At 37.5% G+C, this 22,431-nt stretch overlaps 1 protein-coding gene across 8 annotated transcripts in view; it reads right to left on the reverse strand.

The window, feature by feature from the left end:
- LRBA (LPS responsive beige-like anchor protein) overlaps positions 1 to 22,431 on the reverse strand; it is a 559,344-nt gene that overhangs the window by 23,409 nt on the left and 513,504 nt on the right. For 6 of the 8 annotated variants that reach the window (XM_036315411.1, XM_036315409.1, XM_036315413.1 and 3 more), the window contains 4 exons: positions 20,149 to 20,238; positions 15,621 to 15,813; positions 10,486 to 10,548; positions 5,035 to 5,190 (listed from right to left, as the gene is read on the reverse strand). In XM_036315411.1, coding sequence (XP_036171304.1) covers positions 5,035 to 5,190; positions 10,486 to 10,548; positions 15,621 to 15,813; positions 20,149 to 20,238 — 502 coding nt within the window. The remainder of the gene's footprint in view (positions 1 to 5,034; positions 5,191 to 10,485; positions 10,549 to 15,620; positions 15,814 to 20,148; positions 20,239 to 22,431) is intronic. The other 2 variants (XM_036315412.1, XM_036315414.1) reach the window with 1 other exon arrangement.

The following is a 22,431-nucleotide window of genomic DNA, read 5'->3' on the forward strand; positions in this document are numbered from 1 at the left end:
TAGTTGCCTTTTAGAAGTACTCTATACTTCAGACTTCACCAATACAAACCCCTCTCTGACTTAGTAAAGACTGAATGCATTTCAATGTAAGTCACTTTGGAGAGCTTGTTTTTTAAAATCGGGATTACATGAACTAAGTTTTGCTAAAAGGACTAATATACTGTGATTGCAATATGAACCAGGTCACTATTTCTTTGTTTTAATTTCATCTGAATGATGAAAATTTCCTAGGGGGGGCTGTGATGATAAAATTGAGATTAAGGCAGTTTATCTAAACTAATGACTTGGCGGGGTGCGGGAAGGAACCCAGTGAACTTACTATGTATCTAGGGCTTCAAATACAGGATGAATTGTTCACATAATGGTGTCAGAAAAAAAGTAAAGCCCCACTTATTAGAATCTTTGTTTTAATTAGATATATTTATAATTCACACAAACTTGTCCAAAGAATGAAATACCCGTAGATCTTTCCTTCCATCCCTATAGTTTCTAGCCAACATTTGCCTTTGAAAGATTTGAAGAATCTAAAAATGAATGTCATAGAATATCTATCCTTAATATTTACCATGACTTTTTATTTTTTATAAGTATTTCAGGGGTCATTTGAACATAACTCAAATGTTCAAGGAAAAAAGACACTAAGCTGAAAAAAAGTTTGCATGCTTAACTTGGGACACATCATAATCTATTCAAAAGCTGACGGTCTCAATTAAATATTGGTATCTACGTGTATTTAACTTTTTAAGATAATAATAAATATAACTAAAATATTTACATTAAATTGTTTTAATTTTCTATTTTAATAAATGTAAAGCTTATTTTAAGTGCTGCAATTTTAGAAATAAAACATTGAAATATACTTGTTCTAAATCAAATGAAAAGTCAAATACATAGTGTTTTTCCACTCTTGCACAAAGACTACTACTAGTAACTTTAAAATCAGATTCATTTCGATCTAAACTTGCAAAATTAATAAAAAACACTTTAAACAATTTTTTCCTGTGAATAAAAACTTTGGTAAAAGCAGGTGTTTTAACTGCAAAATATTAAAAATGTTCATTTTTTAATTCCTTCAGTCTTTCAAACTGACATTAAAACATTTCTTTTTTAAAACCAGCTATATCAATAAAGAATATAGTAAGAAGAATTCAAGACTTTGTAGAATAAAAAGTGTGTGTGGGGCAAATAAATATGAAAAAAAGTAATAATTTTCACATTATTTACAATTTTCATGCCGAACAAAGTGGAGATTTAGTGTGAAATGGGTGGGCTTAAATTAGAGGCAGGGCTTTCAAAGGGCAAGAGAGAAGTTAAGTAGGTCACTCTTAGGCCAGGTCAGAAAACTGAAGGTTAAATCAGTGAGTTTTAACTACTAAGGAAACAGGACCACAACATTGTGATTGTTTTGATCACGGAGTATGTACAGCGACTTCTGGCTCAGCCTGTACCTAAGTGCTGAGAGCGTGTAAACTAGGAGTGACTTAAATAGGTCATTTAGAATAGGCTCATTTAAGATGAGACACAGATCAACTCAGTGGGCCACAGGAGTGAGAATGAGTGAAATAACTACAAGTGGCTACGTGAGGTATGTGGGGTACGTGGCACAGAGGAAACCAGAGCCCTCCATGTGCACCTGGCACTTGCAAAAGAGCAGCTACTCACTCGGTAACTTGTGTAATTTCCAGCTCATGTGAGGACAAAGTGTAAAGCTTTATCTGTAAAAGTGGGATGGAGTAAGCATGGTGACAGAATGATCCAAGATTCATTATTAATTCTCATCAGTTGAGTCATCACTCTGTCTCTAGAACACCAGTGTCAGGAAAATGGATACTCGCTCACTGTGGTTTCTTTTCCAACTACAATCTCCTAGTGTTTTAAATTTTGTCCCCAAAGTTATCACAGTGACCTTCCATTCAACAAACACTAAGCACCTACTAAGTGCCAAGCAGGAGGCCTCCTCACATCTGTATAGCAGTAAATAGACATGGCAAATAGACGTGGTCCCTGCCCCCAGAGTATTGACTGTCTAGTAGGGCAGACAGACATTAAACAAACACAGATATATAACTAGGAACAGTGATTAGTTTTATAAAAGGAAGAGTACAGGGTAGGATTAGTGGGAATAATAAGTAGAACTAAAGTATACTGGGCGCCAGGGAAGATAAAAATGAGCGAGTGACATTTAAGTATTAATATATAAAGGGTTTCATACTTTACTACAAATTAATCTTATTCTCTACAATGCATACTTTGGGCTCAACTCTGAAAAACATTATTTTTTTAAGTTTACTTTTTCCTGTTCTGGCAGCCTTTCTGAGTGATATTTGTTATTGCTACGAGGCTGAAGTTCACTCCTCCTAAATAAATCACAGCATATAAATACCTGCTGCTCTTTTGGTAAATTATTTTCTGATAATCTCATAAGTGTTCCTCAACCTTTATTTTTTGTTTCCTTTAATACCAGTCCACCTCTCCACACACTAATATCAAATATTACCACAAGCACTAGAATATCCCTTTTTTGACAGAACAAATTTTCTAGTTAATGTTTTATTTGACAGCTGTGCTACAAATAAAAAAAATCCAAGCTCAGGACTCCACACCACTGAATCTAAAATGTGGCCTGAAAATAATTCCCACTGCTGAGGGAAGGTTTTATTGTTGCCTCTGCTGCTCTGGTTGTGTCCTGAAAACATGATTTATGTTAAAAGAATTTCCTGTTACAACCATGTTTCTTCCCCCTCCCCATCCCAAACCTAATAAGGATTCTTTTTTGCTTATGTGCTAAAATATAATTGAATTCAACACTCGTGATAGCTTAGCAATTATATATTATTATTTTAAATTTATATTTATTGTTGAAAGTATTACAGATGTCCCCTTTTTAAGCCATTATATGTTATTGATCATACAATTTTTCCCCTGCTTCTCTGCTAAACTTAGGATAATATATTTAATATTCCTATTGTCATGTACACATTTTGTAAGGCACATAGTTAACCTAACTGAAATTATTTTAAATAAAACTAGCATCTGAGTTTACTTGTATAAAAGATATTAAGAAAGATATGAGGGCTATCATTTGAAAAATGGGATAAGGACACCTGTCCTGTTTCAGAGGATTATTGTAAGGCTGGAACAATATGAATGTGAAAGAATTTTGTAAATTCTATAGAATTATCTTAATTATAACTATTTCATAATGTAAGGTTAATTTTACAAATATTAATATCCAATGCCTTTTAAAAATGATATGAATGGAAAATAAACTCAAGAGCCCTCAAACGTCAAAACCAAAGACTGACAATATATAATTGCACTTATACGACATTCTGGAAAAGGCAAAATCCTAGAAATGAAGACTAGATCAGTGGTTGCAGAGGTTGAGCGGGGAGAAGAGCTGACTATACAGGGGCAGCACAGGGAATTCTGGGGGTGAGAGCTGCTCTGCACATCTCTTGTGGTGGTGGTTATGGAACTCTGTAGTCTGCCCAAACTAATGGAACTGTATATCAAATAATGAAATTTACTGCACATACATTCAAAAAATAATTTTCAAAAATGTGTAAAAAACCATGTGCAATTTAAAAGGATGTTTAAGAAAATCTTTAAGAGTATGAAGCAATTTTAATCTGAAAATTTGTGAAAACAGGAAGCACAATTTGAGGTCAAATAGTGCTAGTGTTGTCATTACCACATGGTGAAAGTAAAGGTTTAAATTTTGTTATTAAATCAGAGAAAATTCATTATAATTATACAGCTATTTTAGGAAAACGTATCAATCCCCATTGTATTTTTTAACGAATTCTAGAGGAGTTTTAGCTTCAACAGTAATCAACCTCATAGGCCTAAACATGTAATAAAAGCCCAATTAATAATAAGGATTTGAATGAGGAGGTTTTCTTTCTGGACATACAGAATAAAGATGCAAATTATTAAAAAACCCTAGATCATCAATTCCATTAAATAAAACATAAACAAAATCCTGCCTAAAAACAACTTGTAGGGTTTATTGTAGGAACAGTACATGTTAAACTATTTTCCCTACTCTTTCATAGCTGTTATAATACTGTCACCAAAATACATTTAGGACAAACTGCTTAATACCAGCAACTGTCTTTTCAATACACTGTACTTACTAAGGCAGAAGAATGGACTCACACATTTTATAAACATCATTAACAAAACTGAAAGATGACTTGCTGTAAACCATTTAATAAACTAGAAATTTCAGTGAGAAAGAATTTTCTATTCCCAAAACATTTAAATCAAGATATTTGGAGAGCCTTGTTTTTGCTGAAATATGTACTTCCACAGTATCCATCAAGTTCTAATGCATTAATATCTCATTTTAATTATTTTTAAATATTCACTTATATATTTACTACGTTTATTTAATCCTCTAACAATTTCTAAAATATTTTAAAGAGACTCCATGAAATTTTTCAATGTTTCTACATTTCCTAGACGCAAAAATGTATATGCATTTATTGGATCAGGTCTCCTGTCATAATTCCAAGGTGAGTTTGGTTTGTCCTGCATGCAAATGAATATATAGACTTAACATTTTATATTCTAACAAGAGCTGTCATATAAAATCAGTAGTCAGCTATTTTCTTCATGATGGTGTAGATTTCAGCAAGATTCTATGCAGAATTGGGTGGATGAAAATTTCTACTTCCAAGAAATACACCTAATGAGAATTTCCAGTAAGGAAAAAAATCCTTTAAGTAATAAAAAAGTGGGAAAATACACACACATACTTGCCATAAGATTATGCAAATACATGTGCATATGGTATTTACATACCATCACTTGGGTGACAAATCTACCATAAAAAGCTGCCTCTTAAAAACATGCTGAAGCTAACTTAATGGTAGACTATATAGTAGATTGGGGAAAAATGTCTTTTCCTTATTTTATAAATGTTAGAATCATGTAATTTTTGGAAGGAAGACGACGAGAAAGCATTCTAAGTGTCTCAATGTTACTTACAGTAAACTTTAGTTCACGGATGAAGAAAGTAACAGTTACCTGTGTCTGTAGAATAGACTCGGAAACTTTTATCCCAGAAGCCGCAGACGAGGATGTAGCGGTTGTCGGAAGTGATGACAAAGCACTGGGAATGGACTTGAATACTCTGATCTAAAAGGTCAGTGATCTGCCTCCTGTGCATTCCTGTATTGCTGGCTATGAGAACAGAGGAAGAAAAAAATAAGCTTACTAAACCCACACGTGCGAAGAAATCCTATAGTCTGTCATGCTCAGGATAGGGGGTGAGGGAGGAGAAGCAGCATGTTCCAGGGTGGGAATATTTGATCTTTAATTTTAAATATAGTAATATTTGAAAAACCAAATAGGAAAACACATCCGAATGCTAGAAGAATGTGGGCAGCTAAATCCAACATCTCAGTAAGAAATTTTGCCTAGAGGAAAGAAACAATAACATGCTACAATTTAAAAAGAGTGTGCAACTCCCGGAACATGCTTTCTAGCTCTTGGGCAGGACCAAACTAGATTACAATCTGCAGATTGCATCATGGTTAGGTTTGTGTTTCTGACAATCTCATTACACCTATCGCCATGAGAATGGATTCGTGTTGTGACAATCCATTACCTTTAACTTTTTGTCACAAGGAAGAGATATTAGAATTTAAATGTCATATAGCTGAAATATTGTAGCATCTTGTACTACTTTGGCTGTAACAGGTCTTTAATTTGACTAGATGTGAACTCCCCTTCCCCCTGTTTACAGCTGTACTTGCATGTATGGAAAGGGGAGAACAACTATTTATTAAAGATACTTGTAATTGAAAAAGTCAAAGCACAGCACACGGCCACTTTCTTACCCCGTATGTAAGCAATAAAACAAGACAGCCTGGCAGTGTGTTTTCAAAGTGCTACAGAGCACCCGAGATGGGGTTTGTCACAAGGCACAAGGTCAGACTCAGAGCGACATTAAGCACGCGGGAAGAGTAATAATCCTCTAGAAACACACTATCAAGTATGTCATTATCAGAAAAGGAATTTTCACCGAGGTACCTTCTTTGGCGTTATGAGGCCAGCAAAATAGAAAGCTTTGTTTCTAGTCATCTCAGGGGTATTTCACACCAACTTTCCAACATAAATAATGATTCTTACATTGCTAAAGAATCTTGATTGTATCAGAAATTGGAACAAACAATAAATTTCTCCATCAGATTATTACATATTTTGCATTATAGTCTGTAGTTTTAAAAGTACTATAAATGCATTATTGATAAAAATAGGAAAATATTTATATTATATTCATTGTTTATAATAACTAAGTTAACGTGGCCAATTTAATGGAAGGCTCAGAGGATAATACAGAAGAAAACTGCATTCAAAATACTCTCCAGTGCTCTGCCAGGAACACCTGGGGACACAGAGGAATAAAATATTCCCTGCCTTCAGGGCATTACAACATGGCAAACATACATGTGTAATACTGCAAAATTCTGTTAGTGTCTGACTACACAATCTAACTATAAGGTTATTAGGTAACTGTTTGATAATGGGATTCATATTCTTTTGGGTGATTAATGGGCTAGAAAGTAATAGCAGTAGTTAAAAGGGCAGGTTTCCAGTTTGGGAACGTTCCTCCATCCTTCCACACAAAGGGAAGTTACTCGCAGATGAGAACTTTTATGGGTATCACCGTGTATCACAGAGAGACATTAGCATCCCACTGGAGTGAAGCTGTGGGATACAATTCAGTTGTTTTTTAATCCCAAGAAACCTAGCAATTAAAAACAAGGTATGCAGTACTTTCTAGACTGGTTAATACAGTATTTTATTCCACATGAAAATTGTAAAAAAATGTCCATTTTTTCTCAGTGTTTATATGACTTTTACTCCTATGATATAAAATTTGATACTGGCCTCTTTTGGGGTGTGATCTCTTGGGAGCTTAACAGATCTGGGCATGTGCATATTTTGAATTGAATGACCACAAAGTGCTAACAAATAAAGGCTGCTGCCCCTTGAGCATTCAGATGAATTATTTTATTCCATGTAAGTGCTTACTTATAAGTTAACATTGCAACATCTATCTATCTATCTATCTATCTATCTATCTATCTATCTATCTATCATCTATCCACCTACCTACCTATCTAATCTATACAACCTATACAACCTACATATCTCACAACCGCCTTTCCTTTATCTTATTGTTTTCTCTGGCATACCTCCTGAGATTCAATGCTGAAAGCATTTTTATGTAACGAAAATTAGGTAAATTTATTTGTCTAGATAAGCAGTCTTCAAACTTGGGTGTGCATACCCCTGGAGATTTAAGATTTCCCCGAGGATACACAGGCACAGATGGTTTTAAGGGAATCAACTTCTAGTTCAACTTTCATATGTTCTGCCTGAAACAGGTTTGCCTAAGGCAGCAGTTCTCAACCTGTGGGTCGCGACCCCTTTGGCAGTCAAACGACTCTTTCACAGGGGTCGCCTAAGACCATCCTGCATATCAGATATTTACATTACGATTCATAACAGTAGCAACATTACAGTTATGAAGTAGCAACAAAAATAATTTTATGGTTGGGTCACAACATGAGGAACTGTATTTAAAGGGCCAGAAGGTTGAGAACCACTGGCCTAAGGACTCCTTTCTAACCTCGCCTTTTGCATGCTCTTCTTCCACTAGATAAAATTAAGGCATATTTCTCTCCTACCTAGAATCTTACTATGGTGCTTCACCTCAGAATGTAAGAACCTCTTAAAAGCCAAAAAATTGGAAAATTCAAAATACTATAATGTGATGCTGAAAAGTGAATGTGTAGGTAGCAAATCATTCTGCAGAGCAGGTGGTTTCCAATTCAATGCTTTCAATCAAATGAAAGGAGTATCTAATCAGGCTGTCAATTGATAGATCATTAAAAATAAGTTTCAGTGACAGATTGTTAAAATGGCTGTTGAATGATAGACCATAATGATATTTCTTAATAGACCACTATATGAATGTTTTCACAAAACCCAGAAAGAGCTCAACGATTTGAGTGACATTATTAAAACAAAACTCTTTCTTTTCCCATTTATTTGCTCATGTGAGAGACATTCATCAGAGTTTCCACCCATAACAAAACAAAAAAAAGTAAACAGAACTGTTGACAAATCCTGTCCCATTCAGCAACAAGTAATATTCATCCATGAATACAGGAGCTGTTTCATTAAAAATATATTTCTAATAAATGTTTTTATGTTTCATAATGTTTAAAATGTTTAATTTTCCATAAATTTTAAAGTTATAATTGTATAGGGGAAGTAAAATGAAAATATAAATTCAAGATGAAAAAGAAATAATGTACAATTTTCAACTAGAGATTTTTATACATTTTTTAAAAACAAAATGTTTGTGATTCCTTTTCATATTTAGATTCCATTGGATATATTTAAAATTTTATACACTTTGCAACTATTTAAACTTGTGATGAAACTGTTCAGCTGTCAACTTAAAAGCATGTGGGAAGGTACATGGTTTTAAACAATTATTTTAGGAGACATAAGAGCAAACAATGTGATGACCAGTGATCTGGAGCAGGAAATAAAACTATGGCCCTCAGGCCAAATTTGGCCCATGTCTGGTTTTGTATATAAATTTTTACTGGAACACAGCAATGCACATTTGTTTACACATTGTCCATGGCTGCTTTTGTGTTATACCAGCAGAGTTAAGTTCCTGTGTCTGAGACCTTATGGCCCACAAACCCTAAAATATTTACTATCGGGTCCTTCACCAAAAATGTTTACCTAAGCTTACTCTAATGCAGTGATGGCGAACCTTTTGAGCTCGGCGTGTCAGCATTTTGAAAAACCCTAACTTAACTCTGGTGCCGTGTCACATCCAGGAATTTTTTGATATTTGCAACCATAGTAAAACAAAGACTTATATTTTTGATATTTATTTTATATATTTAAATGCCATTTAACAAAGAAAAATCAACCAAAAAAATGAGTTCGCGTGTCACCTCTGACACATGTGTCATAGGTTCACCATCACTGCTCTAATGGGTTGTAATTGCCAAATTCTTTTAATTATAGACTTTATACTAAAGGATATTTATTGTCAAGTTTTAAGGTAAATAGTAAGTATATACTTCAGAAATAACGCTTTAAATGACTTAGCAAATAGCCTTTATTATTTTTCTGACTTTTAAAATTTTACCAAAGTGAGCATTTAAAATTTTTTCAATATATGGCAAATCATATCTACTCGAAGTAAAACAAGATTTAGAAAAAAGAGTAGCATTTATCCTACATATAGATAATTCTTAGATTTCTACTTATATTTGGGGAAATGATAAATGATTTAGTTTAGAGCTTAGATTATTTTAGCTCATCTTGATAGTTTATCTGCAAATCTTGGCCATTTAGCTCTCTGGTGAAACAATGGTTTTAATCACAAAAAGGATGACATACACACAAGGAATATCTTGAATTTCAAACTACTAAATCAGCTTACTCAAATGCTTCATTTAAAGACTTTAAAATCCTAACAATGTATTTGTGCCAGGAAAATTTGACAGTCATAATGCAAGCACCCATAATAGTAGTATACCCCATAGTTATGCAATTAAGTTTTCTTATCCTAAAAGTTATTGGATAGCATCTTTAATATTGAAGCTTAAATTCTTAGTGAAGCCACATCTGCAATCCCCACCCATGAGGATGAAGAATACTAAAACTAGCAATTTTAACAGAGCTACTCAAAAGGCAGAACAGCAAGTAAGCATTCTGAGTCACCTGCTGCCGGGACTCATTTCATCCCCATGGCTCTTTCTGCTCCTCTTTTCTTTTTCTTTCCCCCTGAACAAATTTAACCTCCAATGGCAATTTACTGGGCTGTAGGACCATAGGAAAATGAATACGAATATCTTAACACTGCCATTGGCTAGGCAATATATTTCAACTTTGAAACTGCTCTGCAATTGCCCATTAATCCCCTCCGAATGAACAGAGGGTCCAGGAAGAAAGGATTGATCTCCTTTAATGATGAAACCCTGGCACTACAGTTTTATTTTTCACAACACAGTGCTGCTAAGAACCCCACTGTTATTATGAAAATTTCCCTAGCAAAGGAGCTCCATCACATTACTGGGGCACCAATTCATCATAACGTGCCTCGCTCCTGCTCATCAACAAGTCTGAGTGATGAAAAGATCCAATATTATCCTGACAGTACTTCATGCGCATTCTCAATCACACATTATTACAGCATCCATATTAATTTTCAGTGACACGCGTCCTAGGCCTGTTCAAATTAGGCAAACCAACGAGGGGGAGTTGATGAAATACCAGCATAGCCACAGCTCATTGCATTCCAATTTGCATGCAAATGGTTTATCAGGAAAATTCCATTCCCAGCAACCAGCAAGTGAAAAACAACTGTAATCTACACTTCAGGGCCACCATACAGAGCTTAATGAATCGCAAAGAGAGAAGGAAGTGACAGACCTATGAGAGGATCGATTTCCACTGGCAGCTGGTATGGCTGGTCTTGTACAGCACCTTGATGAGCTGGAATTCACAAAAGATTTAAAAAAAGCATTATTTTTCATACATAAACTACATAAAAATGCACAAGTCAAATCTTATGTACAATTGTTTCCAACCCCCAAATTATATAGTTTTGTGAAATTTAAGGGGGGAAAAAATTCAGGTGCTTTCCTGGCGAGCTTATTAAACATTTATTTTAGATTAGTGCTGTTCTGAACCTGTGCCATCACAGTGGCTCCAGTCCTGGGCCATAAGCTAGAGCAGATGCTTGACTGGCAACCTCTGATGCTGCAACAAAACAAAATTAAGTGGTAAAGCGCACTGAAAACAAAATGTGACAACCATCTGCTGACTGTAGCAAATACTATTTTTTTTGTTACTTTTTAAAAGGCAGTTTTGAATGCTGCAGCACAAAGGATCCACGAAAACGTCAGTTTATGATGGAGAAAGGGAAGGCTCTACGTCAGGGAACATTTACTGTTTCATCCATCACTTAAAATCAATCAATTGAAAGTTTGAATAAAAATAAAGAAAGCTATCTGCAGATAAATGTTTTAGTTAAATGCCTTTGACGGAAATATTTTCCTAAAGGCTTGAGGGTTTTTTTTTAAGTTTTATTAATATTTACTATTTCCATGGTTTCTATTTTAAAATACCCCAAGAAGCAAATGCGTAACAAAAATCAATCCATACTAAGAATAGTTGGTTCGATTCTCAAAACGGTTCTAAAGGCTCAGGCATGCTTTTTTGGTAATTGAGAAGAGATTCTGTAGGCTGTCTCCCTGTGAAGGGCAGAGGTCTTTGGGTAGAGAGGAGGTGCAGGGACAGCAGCTAGCAATGCAACCTTGGGCAAGTCATAAACCCCAAAATGAAGGGTGTAGAATAAATGATCTTTTCAGCTTTATAATTCTGATGGTTAAGTGCTGGGCCCTTTTCCAAATAATTTTCCCCAAATGACTCAGCCATTCACCCTGGTTAGTATCTGCCTTTTATGGACTCAAGCATTTCTAAGCTGCTTGGTGGGTATTAGAGCTCTGCTAAAAACCATCTGATTTTAGGAAGTCTTTCTGACTGTCCTTGAGGGGCTGGGGAAAAAATGGGGTACATTCCAATGAGTGCATGAGATTCTAAATTTATTATGTCACCATTTCCCCTGTTAGTAAATAGCGACTTTTCAAGGATGTTTGGAAGGTAAAATAACTAAGTACAATAATAGCACTCAAAAAATTATAGTTGAGTGCTTATAAGAAATTAAAATAGCTGGAGAGAGGAAGTCATAGGACTCACTCTTTTTTGCTGAAGATATTTTCTTTGCTGATGACTGGCTCTGCCAGTAAAGAAATCACAGGACACATACGGACAGGGAACGATTGGGAAAGTGTACCACAGCCTCTGATGTAGCCAACAGTGCCATTTACTTCCAGAAACACCAGTGCCGACCACTACCACCTGGAGAATCTGGCCTCAGAAACGTTAAAACCAAACTGTCAGTGAAAGGTTTAGGAGTCAACCATCTTTGTCATGTCTCAAGTCCTCGTTCTGGCACTGACTGTCTTTGTGACCTTGGGCAAGTTATGTAGTCCCTGTGTGTTTCCTAATCTGTACCATGGGTTAGACAGGTTTATTAGGCTAAACCACATGAAATTACCAATACCTTACATATTGACTGATTAAAAATGGCAATTTGATATGGTTCAAACTAAATACAGAATCTTTATCCTAAGGTTGTTGGGGGAATACATGTAAAGTGATTAAAACAGTATTTAGAACTTAGAATATGTTCTATAAACATTAGCTGATTTTTTCCCCCTGGAGGTTCTGCAAGGGCTTTTAAATGAGAAGGAAGGGTAAAGATATATTTTTTTTCTAAATCAGGACTCAGACACAACTGAAATAAATGACAGGAGCCAGCAGTCTAATCAACAAGCTGTGGAAATTACAGGCTCTCAGAAAAGAAACAGAATCTAATACCCTTCCCACCTAATAGTGTAATATGAATTTGATATTCATTGAAGAAAACTGTTAGGGATTTTTGACATTCGTTTTAAATCAGGGGTGGGGAACGTCTAGCCCGCGAGCCATATAAGACCCACAAAATCATTTGGTCTGGCCCTGCCAAGGCAATACGGGTGAGTTAATTAAATGTTTGATCAAATACAGCAGGCTAATTTTTAAGTTGATAATTTTGTATGGCCCAAGAATGATGTTATAAATATCCAAATGGCCCTTGGCAGAAAAAAGGTTCCCCACTGGTGCTTTAAATCAAGGCATCCTGACAGGTAAAGGTAGTACAAGATAGGATGAAAGACCAGATTTATGTAACTATACCTGAAAGGAGGCACAGTTTTAATAAAATGGGTGCTTAATTTCTTTAGGTGCAGGTACTGGTATAGCTCAGAACTAGAGAGCACACAGTGGAAAGCTAAGCACCTGGGTATTACCGTGTTACCACTCTGTGTTTATCTGGTGAAGAGTTGCTGGGTCATACTGTAAAGCCAGAAGGTGGGGACAGAAACCACGAGCGGCACAAGGTACATGCCCAAAGCAGCCTCATTGGGGAGAATTATAGGCAAAGAATTGGCAAAATATATGCAGTCCCCAAGCTATTGTCTTACAGTAAGGTGAGCGAACGGGGCTGGGAATAATAAGGGCACATTAGCACAGGAAAGCTGCCCCTACACCACTTTACATTTCTATAGTAAAGCTGGAAGTTGGGAAAAGGACACCTGACAACCAAGCATGAAGGAAGAAGCTTTACAGTCAGGAAAATGGGCTTGCTCCAAAGGGGAGTCAGGAGCTTGTGGGCCCACAGAGTCCCAGCTGTGGACCTGGTGATACTCTGGCTGAGCTCTTTGCTAAGCTAAAGTAAAGATGGGGCAGAGAACAATCAAGTCTTTCCAGCAGATGGAAAGGTTTTCTCTCCTCACACATGGTGTCACTGTTTAAACTGAAGAAGTTCTCAGAGCCGCCACCAATAGCCCCCCTGGATAAGCACCATGGTGGCCCTGATGTCACAGGCACTGGGGCTTCCACCAGCTCTAAGGGTAACTGCAAAGAGTAGGCAAATCCTCTTATCACATTTGATAAACACACCACCGGCATGTTTTTCTCTAATGAGTGGCATTTAGAGACTCCAAAAATCACATTTGTTAATAAAATTATAATCTTTAGTCCCAAAATATCTATAATAATAAAAGCGTAATATGCTAATTAGAACGGACAACCGGACAACCTTCCGGATGAAGTCGGGGCTGTGAGGGCCGAGGCAGCCACTGCTGCTGCTGCGAGGGCTGAGTCCCTTGCACGAATTTCGTGCATTGGGCCTCTAGTAAGTATATATTTGCATATACATTTACCTCTCTAAAATAAGTTCACTTGAAGAAAAATGTTTGCCTTGATTTTTACCTTCTGAACTTTTTCTGAAATCTGTTCTCTAATCAAATACTGGCATTCATTTCATTTCTAATGGTCAGAAAAATGTTCTGTCTCTAATAAATTCTGATACCAACACAGATTCTTCATCATGGGTACCTTACTGAGCATAGTCAGTGTGCCAAATTTTTGTTTGAATGTCAATTCAATTCTATCCCATTATAAAAACTCTTCCATTTAATTTGGCATAAGGCCCTTGTTCAAAACTATATATATATTTTTGCAAACAATTCAGGTATTAAAATGAGCAGTGCTTTTACACTTTACAGATTTAATGACAAGTTAACAGACTATTAAAATCTATTTTTAAAAATTTCCCACCTTAAACAATAGCTTGTGATGAGGAAGAAATTCAGGAATGTACACACATAACTTTTTTTAGATTAAAAACACGGTGCCTCGCTAAGAAAACAAACAAACTATAGCTTGTAGGGGAAAAACCTATAATTTCTAGGACTTGATTTTTCTTCTTAAAAAAGAATTTCTAACTAGTGGCCAAAAGAACAGCGCTAAATCCAGATCCAAACATTCCTGTTCTAATGAGAGGCACTAAATCACAGAGGGATGATCATAAAGTCTGAGTCAGAAAACATGAGTGCAAACCTGGCCCTGCCACTAACTGCCCACATGACACTGAATGAGCAGGGTTCGCTGCGGCTCAGTGTCTCCGCGGGAAAAATGTGGGGCTGGACTAGATGAACTCTAATGTCGCTTATTATCTGATGGCTTATGATTCTAATGGTTACTTCAGTACCTTTCCGTCAGCTACCATAACTATTCAGCACTGAATGGAAGAAGAGAATGTACTTAGGTTTTTGTCAGACAATTTAAGTATTCTTTTTTCTATCATCCACACAATACTACCATGTCACACACCAAAAGGAACATAGTAGAGGATCAGAAATGTCTACTCAGTAAATGAATGAGTGGAAAAAAGGGAACATGTGATAAATAAATGCATAAAACTTATAGACATAATATAGAAATGTTGTTATATTAAATATTATGTTAGAAACTAGAGGCCTGGTGCACGAATTCGTGCACCAGTGGGGTCCCTCAGCCTCGCCTGCACCCTCTCACAATCTGGGACTCCTTGGGGGATGTCGGCCTGTGGGGATCATGCTGAAACTGGCAGTCCAACATCCCCTGAGGGATGTAATAGTGCGCCAAGCGCAGGTGGCTGGGGATGAGCCCGTGCTGCTCCACTCATCCCAGCCCCACTGTGCCTGCTGCGGTCGCCACTCGGTAAGCTCGCTAAGTGGTGCTCCCACTGTGGGAGTGCAATGACCACTAGGGGCAGCTCCTGCATTGAGTGTCTGCCCCCTGGTGGTCAGTGCACGTTATAGCGACCAGTCGACCCGTCATTCGGTCGTCTGGTCGTAATGGTCGCTTAGGCTTTTATATATATAGATAGCATTTATCTCCTAAGAATAAAGACAAACCACCAGATGCCAAAGAATAGTCTATGTTTTAACATTTGTATTATATGCCGCATATGGGACTTCTTTAAGCCTTTCACACTATTAAACATTTTGATTCTGAATAATGCTTGAAAGTTAAAAAGCTTAATCGTTGAGATATATATTTGAGTAGATATTACAATATCTTTATCCACTGTTCATCAGTTACCATGCCTTATATAATGATGTTTCTTTTCTTACCAGGAAGGTTGTGCCACTTGTTCACAGCAAATAGCCTGTTAGCGGTGACTGTGATCACAGCAGGAGTCACCAAACCAGGCTGGGTGTTGGCTGCCACGTGAGTGACAGGGGAGTTGGAGGGGAACTTGAGGACCATGATGACATCCTGCTGGGCTTGGTCTGTGAACATCAATGGGCTCTGCAGGAGGAGATACTATTGAGTGGGCATGACAAGACCCAGACATACAAGAAGGAAAAGACAACAAAAAACGAGAAGAGAAAGGGTGCAGGAAAAGAAGAGGAGACCGTGTTAACACAATTGCAAGTGAGAGCACAGAGAGCAGATAGGCTCCTAGAAACAGCACTTAGGATTTGCCTGTTTTCATGCATGTCATCAGTTGAATTTTTTGGTGATTAAAGAACAATACATTAACAGAAACACTTTAAAAATCAATAAATTTTATTGGCTGCCTTCCCTACCCCACTCTCATGAAGAACTACAAGAATGATTTGATTTAGATTCCAAATAGGCAAAAAGTATTGGGGATCACATTAAACCATACTGATTGCTAATATGTGTCAAGTACAAAAAATAAACTTAAAAAAATGAGAATAGGCAATAGGCACAAAAGCAAGCCAAGGTAATTTCCAAAGATCATCAAAAATTGTGTTGAGTTAGCATGAATATTTTGACAACTAAATAAAGAGATAATTAAAACAAATATATATATTTATAAACAATAGTTTAGGCAACTTGCATGTATTATTTCAGTAGAGAAATAAGTTACAAATATAATACACAAACTTAATTATAAAAGTGTTTCAAAGCAATGCATAATTAAATATACTTGTAAAAACAATATATTTATATAGTGTACCAAGTCATAAACACTGCCCTATTATAATGCAAATGCCACTGTTTTCTGCTGCAGCTAAGAAAAAGTGGAATACCTAGATGCCCCTGTCCCTCTGGTAAAAAAAAACACCTGAAACTCAAAACCTTTGATTTCTCTTCTGAAAAGCAGAAAGTAATTAAAAATGTCACACAAAACACTGTCTGTTCTAATAGCTAGAAACGAAATAAATCTTGAAGACTACTAAGGATTTAGAACATTCCTACAACCCATATGTCATAATCCAAGACATATATAACCCCACTCTGATTTACTGGCTTTATTTATACTTCGGGGGAGCAGGCTCTCATGCAGTAATTGCACTGTACATTTTCAGCAATTCTCTTCTACCGTGTCTATTTTCTAATAGCTGATTAGTATCATTCAGAACTGAAACGCTTTGATGAAGTGCTTCTGGCTGCTTTCCTATGGCCATATTTCAAAACACCAGGTATATGTAAATGTGTGTAAGCACATATATTTAACATGTATTTGTTCAGAACTGCTAATAAAAAATTAAGTACATTTGCATTTTTATTATCAGTCCTTTTAAAAAAGTTATTAAGAGTACTTAGAAAAACATATTGCACTAAGAATTCCTATTTGCACTCTTTGCAGAAAGGTGTAAATAAAGGCAACTAATAAGCTACCCAGACACCCTTCTGAGCAAGTGGCTAAAAGCCAATCAATATTATGAGTTAATCCTCCCTGGATGCTCATTCAATTAAAGGTGTCAGTAATGCCTCATCTGATGTGGCCTCAATTAAATCCAACTATCTGATGGTGTGAAAACACAGGGGGATACAGCAACAGCAGCAACACCAGACAAATAGGCAGCCTTCCTGTGCCTGCTAATTACTACACCTGGTGTATATTATGGCTCATGCACTCAACGCAGCACGCCGTGGCTTTAATTTCTGCTATATCTTGCGTGTGTGTGTGTGTGTGTGTGTGTGTGTTGGAGTGCACTGATAGTTGATGGGGGAACTCATCTGTACGGCACTAAAAACAATAAACAGTTGTACCTTTCATTTTTTAAACCTCTGAAATCAATAGTAATCTCTGTCATACAAAGGATCTTGTATACAGTTTTAAGGAATTCTGGGAAATTGGGTAAAAATGAGAAACAAAGAGCAACATCAAAAAAAAATCTAACTAGCTATGAAGAAGTCCTGGGAAAGGAAGTGAACGTCATCTCAGACTGCCAAGCTTTATTTTTCAATTATGTAGTTTTTTAAATAATATTTACGAAAGTCAATTTATAAACTCTGAGAAAGTCAGGGTTCAACATACATCATAAAGTCTCACTGCAAGGAAGTTGATACGTATTTTTGAGCTTAACAGCTCATACTGTAAATCAATTAGACTCAAGCCGAATAATTACAATATTTTATGCCCTTAAGAAAACATAGAAAAATCTTCAAGGTGTAGAAGGAATGTTTACATAGTGACTACAGTGGCAACTCTTGGCCACATGGCCAGGACAAGCCACTTTAGACAAGAAGCCGCAGAAACCGCCCCCCGGAACTGTCCTCCGCATTCTTACAAGGGGCCTCCCTCCAGCCTGTTCCTACAGTCCATCCTGACTTCAGTCACCAATGCGGGCAAAGAGCAGGAAATTCTCTCCAAGCCCCATCACATCCATGGCTAATAAGTATGGAGCAGCAGCAACACCAGCACACAGGGCTGGTCAACCATGATGGCAAAAGCCACCGAGGGCAGGACAACTGGTGAAATAGGGAGGAGGAAACAGACCTCACCTCATCCTGGGCGTGTCTGTGAGCTGAGTCTGAGGCAGAAGTAGGAAACAACGAGGCACATTTCACCCAATTTTCTCAGATTCAGTGTACATACTTTTGACAACTCTGGTTTCTTTCTAACACACCTTTCCTTCCCACCCACATATGTGTAAGATGAAAAACACAATTTGCACGTGTCTGAAAAGGAGTTCAGGTTTTCAATTCAGAGGATCAAGCCCCTGGGAGAGATGGTCTTCCATCCTCATATGAACAGGTGGTGCCTTCCCACCCCAGGGCCAGTGAAGCTGACCTGCCCCGTGAACCAGTGATCCCTTTGCCGGAGAGGGAAGCTGGCAATAGGAACTCTGGCTGCCCCAGTGACCACGGCTGAGCAGTAACCCAGGCAGAACGGCAACAGACCAGCAGCAGGGCCTCCATCAGCCAGCACCACGGCCTGAGTCTCACAGACAAGCTATTACTAAAACTAATTCCAAACCCCAAACATAAATCATCCTTACTGTTTTTATTACTATTTTTATGGCATTATCTCCCATTGTTCCTGCTAAATGTTCACTTTTTGTGTAGTCTTCTGCTCACTAAAGTCATCCTTTATGTTCATTTATATCTGATTTCACCTGTTTAAAAACACTTGGAAAAGATAATGCAAATAATTTTTAAATGCTTGTTGTTAATTACAATCGTCAATTCATATAACTAGGAAAAAAAGGCTTGGAAGAAGAAAGATGATGACAAAGAAGGGAAAAGGGAGAAAGATACAAAGAAGAAGGTGGAAAGAGAAAGAAAAACGAAAAGAGCCAGAGGTAGAAGGGACCAAATTCATCTCTCCCCTCTTGGCTGCTACACTCCCCTTCCTAGAACTTGTCAAAATTCTGCCACCTCTGCACCACAACATGGAATCAGAATCTATCTCAAATTATTCACTGTACTTACGGAAACAGATTGTATATTTCATGTTCTTGATTTAGAACAGTAACAATCTTGTTGAGGGACAATTTAAGAAAAAAGCATAATACCCATAGTCTGTTCTTTAAAGAAATTATTTCCTTTAATCACTGAAAAATGTAACCCCTGGAATTTCAGGAACTCTAAAAGGAGAATCAGCTCATATTTTGCAGACTGAGTCCATTTCCCTGCTCCTGATTCTGGGTAGGCCTCTGACTTGCTCTGATCAGTGGAACGTGGCCTAAGTGATGTGCGAGTTCCAAAGTGAGCTCCAAGGAGTCTGGCAGGAGCGTTCTGATGGAACCTGCTCCTTCCAGATGTCCTTGATGATGAAAGACCCCATGGAAAGAGAGGCCCGGACATCTCAGCCTACCCCCCCCCCCCCCCCAAGCAGTGTGTGAGGCGGTCAGGATGAGCAGAGCAGAAGAAATGCCTCAGAATCACAAGAAATACAGATCACTGTTTATGCCGCTAAGCTTTGGATGGTTGGGTACACCAAACCAGTATTTTTTTCTCCCTCGGGTCCCTGACTCTCAGCAACAATATATTATATATTAGGATTCATTTTAAAATCCCCAAAATGAAAAACATACTGGGACATAAAGAATATAATTAACAAAACTAATCTAGAAACTCATAGGATCAAACCAGAAAACAAATCATTCCTATTACGGGATTTTTTCTATGTGAGGATACGTGACGGTTATAAACCTGTAAATTCTGTAACACAAAACACGAATGGATGAAACACCAGAGCACTGAAGCAAAGTCTGCTTTCCCAGAGACTCCTGGGTGGCACTCGAAATCCTCTGCTGGTTGTTAGCAGGTTAACAAGTATCGCATGAGAACAGGCCCAGGCGTGGTGGAGAGTCTCAAGTACGAGGCAAGACTATTAAGGATGTCAAGTGTGGTCTCAAAGAGGCGAGAACCGAGGGGAGTGAAAGCACCACTTACCACTTGCATGGCGGAACTTCGGGGAGGATGGGGCTCTATGAGTAGCTGAGAAGGCGTCTGTCCAAAGCTTCGGATTTGAGCTTCAACAGCCTGAAAAAGGCATGGGCAAGTTGGAGGGTTAAGAGGTGCTAATCACAGGCAGTAGAACCACAACTGTCACCTGAAAATGTCATTCCGTACTTCTGGCTTGTTTCATGCTGAAAATCAGCCTTGTGTTTCCACAGTGGGGCTGAGCACCTGGCAAGGGCATTGAGGTGAGGTCATCCTGCAGTACTGTGGGAGCCATTCCTGTAAAATCCTGCACAACTTTCTCATCTCACTCAGTGATATGAAACAGAAACCTGCTATTACAATCAGAAATTGTCCTTTTTGGCTTCATTTCTGTTTTCTTGCATTTTTTTGCTGCTTGCATCATCCCCGATGACTAAAGCTAATCTTTTACAGGTATAGAGAAAATCCACTGTGGCTTTGATTCTAGACCCCATTTCATCCTGGACAGTGGAAAGGAGGAAGAAAGAAACAGAGCACCTGTGCAAATGGCTTGATGCTATTAGTTTTGCCATAGGAAGAGCATTATTGTTGACAGTCTCTTTGAACTTAGGTGGCTAAGCAACAAAGTAAAAGCCATATGTTGCATCCAAGCATGCGATGGTTAAACCAGAAACTAAACATGTGTGTGTTATGTGTGTGCCCTGTTCGAAAGCTGTGTGCATGCACCCTGTGCAAGGCACTCCCCTCCCAGGCTCTCCTGCACACCTCCACAGATACTCACTTCCCATCACCAACGATTCCCCCAGCAGGGAAACTAGGAAATGCCAGATGCCATCACTGTCTAATTATTTTATTTGTTTACTTGTTTATGTGGGATTCCTCCCACTGAAATACAAGGCCCACAAGAGCAAGGACTGTATGTATCTTCTTCACTGTTGGATCCATAAGCTGGTCGAATATATGCTATGCTATATGTGAGGGGAGGGGGAAGCAGAGATATATAAAGACTACTTGTATACCTCCCCAGTCAGTGTTCTTAACTTCCAGGGTAACAGGATGAAGAAAACCCCAGATTCATAAGAGAATATATTATATGTTGATCATTTTATTTTTTTAAACTCTAAGAAAACAGGTCTTCAACTTTTATATGTTCTGCAGGGCTGTAGTAAATTAATAAATCATAAACAAGAAAATATAATCATTATCCAGTAGTAATTTCCTTTTTTTTTTTATTTGAAGAGAATACCACTAATAAACTTTTACAATGAACGTGTATGAAACAATGAGCAATTCACTCATTTATGCATTCAATGACGATCAACTATGTGCACAGACAGGTCTCAATGTTTGAAGAATGTCTTCCTAATATAGGAAACAGGGTAAGTATAATTGGATGTTTAAATAATAGTTGGATGCATTCAGTCCAGGAAGTTCAGGCATGCTCTGTGACTTGTGTGGGCAGTAAGGACTGGGAAGCACCTCTGTGAAAGCTGAGGGGTATGGTAGAGTAGCCTGGGTTTTGAAGTCAAACAGACCGCATGCAAATCCTGAATGCACACCACTTATAAGCTATGTGACCTAGGGTAAGTTATTTAATCTCTCTCTGTTTCTATTTTCTTTCCTGTAAAATGTGGGTAAGCATAGTACCCACTTCATAGTGTTATATTACAGATTAAATGATACAAATGTAAAAATATAGCAAAATGCTTAGTACAGATTAGATGTGCAATACTATGCCATCAACAAATATTCACTGAGGGCTAGTAACAACAACAATAATGAATCTTTATTTAGTACTTACTATTTACCAAAAGCTTTTCTAAGTGATTTACAATTATATCATTTCATCTTTAAACTGCATGATGTGAGTACTTTGTTATATCCATTTTGTAGATGAGGAAAATAATGCACAAAGAACTTAAATATCATGGCCAAGGTCATACAGTATTTAAGTGGCAGGCTCAATACTGGCACGCAAGCAACTTCATTCTAGATCTCATACTCTCAACCATTCAGCTATCCTTTCTCCATATCTGTAAGGGCCTATGGCAGGGCCTGGGGATAAGACTAAGCACAAAAAAACATGAGCTTACAATCTAATGAATGAATTAATAAGGTATCTCTATTATCATCACCATCATTATTGCAGTGCACCAAGTTTGTTCAGACACAATCAGTAGAGCAGTGTGGCTAGGCAAGGGCTGGGATATAAGACAGGGCCTAGACTTTAGAAACAAGAAAAGAGGCCAATAGGAAGTTAAGAACAGAGACTAGGACAGGGGTGGGCAAACT

The sequence above is a fragment of the Myotis myotis genome, unplaced genomic scaffold (assembly GCF_014108235.1).
Source record: "Myotis myotis isolate mMyoMyo1 unplaced genomic scaffold, mMyoMyo1.p scaffold_m19_p_6, whole genome shotgun sequence".
NCBI lineage: Eukaryota > Metazoa > Chordata > Mammalia > Chiroptera > Vespertilionidae > Myotis > Myotis myotis.